This window comes from Brassica napus, chromosome A10, assembly GCF_020379485.1.
Source record: "Brassica napus cultivar Da-Ae chromosome A10, Da-Ae, whole genome shotgun sequence".
Taxonomy (NCBI): domain Eukaryota; kingdom Viridiplantae; phylum Streptophyta; class Magnoliopsida; order Brassicales; family Brassicaceae; genus Brassica; species Brassica napus.
In genome coordinates this window covers 6,879,660-6,884,765 of record NC_063443.1, presented here as the reverse complement: position 1 = coordinate 6,884,765, position 5,106 = coordinate 6,879,660, and the positions used below count along the sequence as shown (strand labels likewise).

Here is a 5,106-nt window from a genome sequence, read left to right as displayed (position 1 = left end):
TCAGTACTTGAGTTAACTTTTTGTTTCCCAGATTTCACTAAATTAGTTTTCTTTGTTTTAATTTCCTTTGCTTTCAAATGACTTCTAGCATAGTTTTTACTTGATCCTTCATTCATCTGCCCACTCTTCAGCTTTCTCACATTCTCATTTGAATCTTCCTCTTTTTTACAGTTATAATTAATATGATTGTCACTCTTATTTATATTTTCCTATATATACACAAATGGTAAATTTTAAGGTCTCAAAAAACATAAAATTAATACTTAATCAATAATCTTAATACTAAAAATATTTTACAATTACACTGTTGGTAGCAGAGTCTTTTTTATGAGTCTCAACGATTGTTACACCAGAAGAAGTGGATCTAAAATTATATGAATTTATTCTTATAGTAAAATAAATTCTTCACCAACAAGATTTTCATTTAGAAAAGACACTACAGCATTCTCTTCCGTTTCGACGTCATTGATGGTTTCCTATATATTAAATTGATTTATTAACTTAAAATTGTTAAAATTAAAAAAAATTTGATTTCTCGAACATCAAATAACTTACAATATGATCTATTAATTCAACTGGTGATTTATTTAGAATCTTGGTTAAATCTTTGTAGAACATTATAAAAGAGGCTGTATCTGAACCATCATCAACAATTAACTCTACACGATACCTTTTCAATAATATAACTTTTGTATATTAAAAAGATAAAAATAAGCAATACAGATGTTTAAAATATATTTATAAATGTTAACCTTAGTGAACCAGTAATATCTTGATGAGGACAGATTTCACAAACCAGTGTGTCTCCATCTTTCTTTAGTTTCTTTTTGCACTTATCACATGAAATGTAATTCCAGCCACTTCTAGAACATACTTCAATAATTTTGGCATGACACCTAAAAACTTTATCCTATAATTTGTGAAATTGTTGTTGGTAAAAATGTAAAGACAAGTAGTATTTTTGTGAAAGGTAAAAATTAATTACTATATATATAAATACCTGCTCGAATTCTTCTGAAAGAATATCAAAAATTTTGGAGATTGTGATAAATGTATGTTGACTGAAATTAACAGAACCTTTTCCATTAAGAATATTGCTTTCTATTTTCGGGAGTGTTCTTTTTAAATTTAAATATATGTATTAGTTCTATAAAAACAATTATTTAATCAGTAATTATTTGATAACTTATAAATTTACCTTTGTTTGAAATCATTAATTGCATTTATTGGGTCATCTAATAGAATTTTTGAAGCAGACGTTGTATTCAAATATAAATACCCTGCATTGTAATTAGTACTCTTTCCAATTGAATATATTTTAATTTCAAGAAATTTAATTTAATTTATCTGAGTATAGTTTTGGATTAACACTCGTTACTATAATAATTAAACCTTTAGGATTTTTTTGGCCTATTCCATTTATATAATTAGTAACTTGTTCACCCAAAATAGTCAGACATACTTTACTCCCACTGTATTTTAAAAATAAAAATATTAAATTTATATGTTTTTAATTTATTGTCAAATATATTATTGAAAAAACACTATTCTCACCATTCTATGATTATATCAATAACTATTTTTGAATTCATATCAATGTTTTCTAAATTCAACACTCCTCCTTCTTCTATGACACCTATTACATATGTAATACAATAAATCATTAACTATATACCATTAAATAAAATTTATACATAAAAATAATATATGTCTCTATTTTGTTATTTATGTATAAGAACCAACCGCTAAATTTTTTTTTTGAATTGGCTATCAATCAAAATTGGTCATAGTTGAAAAATTCAAATTTCTCATATTCAATTGAAACTTCGGCATCATTAATAATCTCAATTGTTGACTGATCATTAATACGTAATTGAAACCAATGGTTTAAAATTTTATAATTTTCTGTTGTTTTCAAACTTCAAAATCAGTGATTGATAAAATATTTCCCTCAACAAAATAGTCTTCAAATTGTTGAATATATTTATTATTTATAGAACCAACAATTGTTTCATTCTGCAACCAAAAACAAATAATATCAAATTCTGGTTTGTTTTACAATAGCAACAATATCAGGAAAAACACGGCAATAACATGAATGGATATAAACAAATTTGTATGTGTGAAAAACAAACCATTTCATCTAGTATAAGAAAGTTAAGACTAATGATTTCATTATTTCATTTTGGATTTTTAGCTTTCCAAACACGTAAAACTCTTCATTTTGTTTATAACGCTTCATTTGAATGTCTTCTAAAATTTTGTATCCATGTAACTGCTTAGAACTTTTTTTCACCATTTTATTATTAGTAGATTAGTGAAAATTTAAATTTGAAAAAAGCGTGGCATAGACTATTTATAGATTTTTAAAATCTATTTGAATAGTCACAACCCTTCAATCTGAATAGTCGCATTCTTCTAATACTCATAACTTTTCACTTTTTAAAAGATACTTATGAATAGTCACAACTTTTAGACAATTTTTAGAAAAGACACAACCTTACAACATAGAACTTTTAGAAAAGACACAACCCTTTACACATCTTTTTCAGAAGACACAACCTTTCAACATAAGTGGGATTCACAACCTTTGGAATTAATTAGAAAAGACACAACCTTACAACATATAACTTTTAGAAAAGACACAACCCTTTACACAACCTTTTTCAAAAGATCTTCAGAACGGATTTTGATAAAAAAAAACATTTCTATTCTTTTTTGGCTCTCCACCGGAAATCGCATTTCACTGCTTTCCTTTTCTCCCTCGCCGTAGAGTGGACTCTCTTTACCGGCTGTCCTAGCTACGGTAGTTTCGGGATAGTTTTCCTTTTTTCATTTCCCATTTATTTCATACCCTGTCACTTTCCTCTTTCTCTCCTTTTGAAAAAATTCTCTATCACGTATTTCCGCTTCTGGTTATCAATTGAATATCTCTCTTTCCTTTATTATTAGTTTCTTTCCATTTCTCCTTTTTCTACTCTATAATTTTGCGTTCTAATATGCTGTCTTTTAAAATCATCTCCGAGTATTGCGTACTTAATTGCACTAAGGTTGGATCTCTCACAGATTTGCTACCCACAAGCTCTCCTCCCCTCCGCCGTGTATCTCACGTCTCCGGAAACATGGCTGACAAACTTCATGTGGCTATCCGTTCTATGTCGCTTGAGGATGACGATCCGATCATTCTCCCCGATGAACCCAAGTTTCATCTATTTGATGAAAATGCTCTCAGCATTATTGGCCGTCTTCTGAATCCTGATGCTCAAAACATGGCAAGAATGATCGACTTTATGCCTCAAGCATGGCGTCTGTATGACAGAGTCAGAGGTATTGCGCTGTCCAGAGACCGGTTCCAGTTTGTCTTCAAGCGTGAAGAAGATCTGATTACTGTCCTAAAGGACAGACCTTGGTCTTACAATCATTGGACCATGATCTTAGAGCGTTGGACTCCTTCTCCACCTAGAGACTTCCTTTCCAAGTTTGAGGTTTGGATCCGAATCAGAAACATCCCTATCAACCACTACACTATTGATACCATGTATATGCTGGCGAAAAAAGTGGGGGCAGTGATTGAGATCGCTTATGACCCCAAGAGATCTCAGAAAACAGAGTATATACGAGCTAAGGTCATGTTCTCCGCAACTGATCCTGCCTTTGAAGTGAAGAACCTAAACCTTCCTTCGGGGGATGTTGTGGTGATTGAATATGAATACGAAAAAATTCATAAGAGGTGCTATGGTTGTCGTCGTTTGACACATGAGAAGTCGGCATGTCCTTATTCTAAACAACGTCTTCAAAGGCATGTGCAGAAACCTTTGGAAAAGAACATTCAGGAGCAAACTGATATAGTTCCTACTACAAACCGCTTAGAAGGTCCCCCGGGTTTCCCTCCTCTGTTTCCTGAGCTACCTCCAGAAGACAGAGCTATGGCGATGCAATATATTTCTCATTCCAATGATACGGAGCGCCGTGCACGCATTCTACGCGTTCAACAATCTATTGAGCTGGAGAAGTCTAACCCTCCTGCGGTTTTGACTAAAATCTCTCATAATTTGGAAAAAGAGAAAGGTCATGTCTTTGGGTATGGCGTGTCTGAGTCTGCCTCTGGTGAGACGAGGATGGTGGCTCACGCGTTGACAGCTCCTGCTGGTGAACGTATTCATAGCTCCTCTGAGGTGCAATTATCTGGTGAAAGCATAAGTCCTGCTCCTGCACCAAAACGTCCGGCAGTCTTTACTATAGGAGTCTCAGGGTCTTCTCAAACCGGGTCATCGAGGGGTAGGAGAAATGGAAGGAACCGGCCTCCAGCTTGGGTAAGACATATAAGACCAGCGAAGAATGCGCAGTCCAAGTCCACACCGGTTCATGAGCAGTCAGATGAAGGGGCGCCTTCCTCCAAAAGGAAAGCAGAGGGAGTTCAGATTGAGAAGGGAAACAAGACATCTAAAACCAAAGAAGATACGGTGGCCTCCATTTTGAGGCTGCTGCCATCCCAATGAGCATTTTGAGTTGGAACTGTCGCGGGGCGGGAAACACCGAGACAGTTCGTCGTTTGACGGAAATGCGTAAAAAGTATTTTCCGGATTTCTTGTTTCTCACGGAAACTAAGCAACAAGATACTTACATGCTTGGTTTACAAAAAGATTTGTGTTACGATAAGATGTTCACTGTGGCGCCTATTGGTTTGAGTGGAGGCTTAGCAGTGCTTTGGAAAGATTGTTATAAGGTTGAGGTCCTGTCTGCTGATAAGAGGATCATTGACCTTAGTGTGAAGTTTGGTTCGGTTACTTTTTTCTTGACTTGTGTCTATGGAGACCCTGTAAGGGAGCGTCGACACACCGTCTGGGAAAAACTTGAGAGCATTGGTTTGTCTAGAAACAATGCTTGGATACTTATTGGTGATTTCAATGAGCTTCTGGACAACTCAGAAAAGCTTGGAGGTTCTCTGCGCAATGAGTCAACTTTTTGGGATTTCCGTAATATGGTGGAGAACTGTAAGATCAAAGAAGTTAGATCGATTGGTAACGTTCTGTCTTGGGCGGGATGGCGCGATAATATATGGATACAGTGCCGCTTAGATCGGAGCTTTGGGAACGATGAATGGTT

General features: G+C 34.4%; 1 protein-coding gene across 1 annotated transcript; it reads left to right on the top strand.

Annotated features, from left to right (window-relative positions):
* The first annotated feature begins 3,122 nt into the window (after positions 1-3,122).
* On the top strand, positions 3,123-4,499 carry LOC125578964. Its single transcript, XM_048742123.1, has one exon. The coding sequence runs from the start codon at positions 3,123-3,125 to the stop codon at positions 4,497-4,499; it is 1,377 nt and encodes a 458-aa protein (XP_048598080.1).
* Positions 4,500-5,106: the final 607 nt, after the last annotated feature.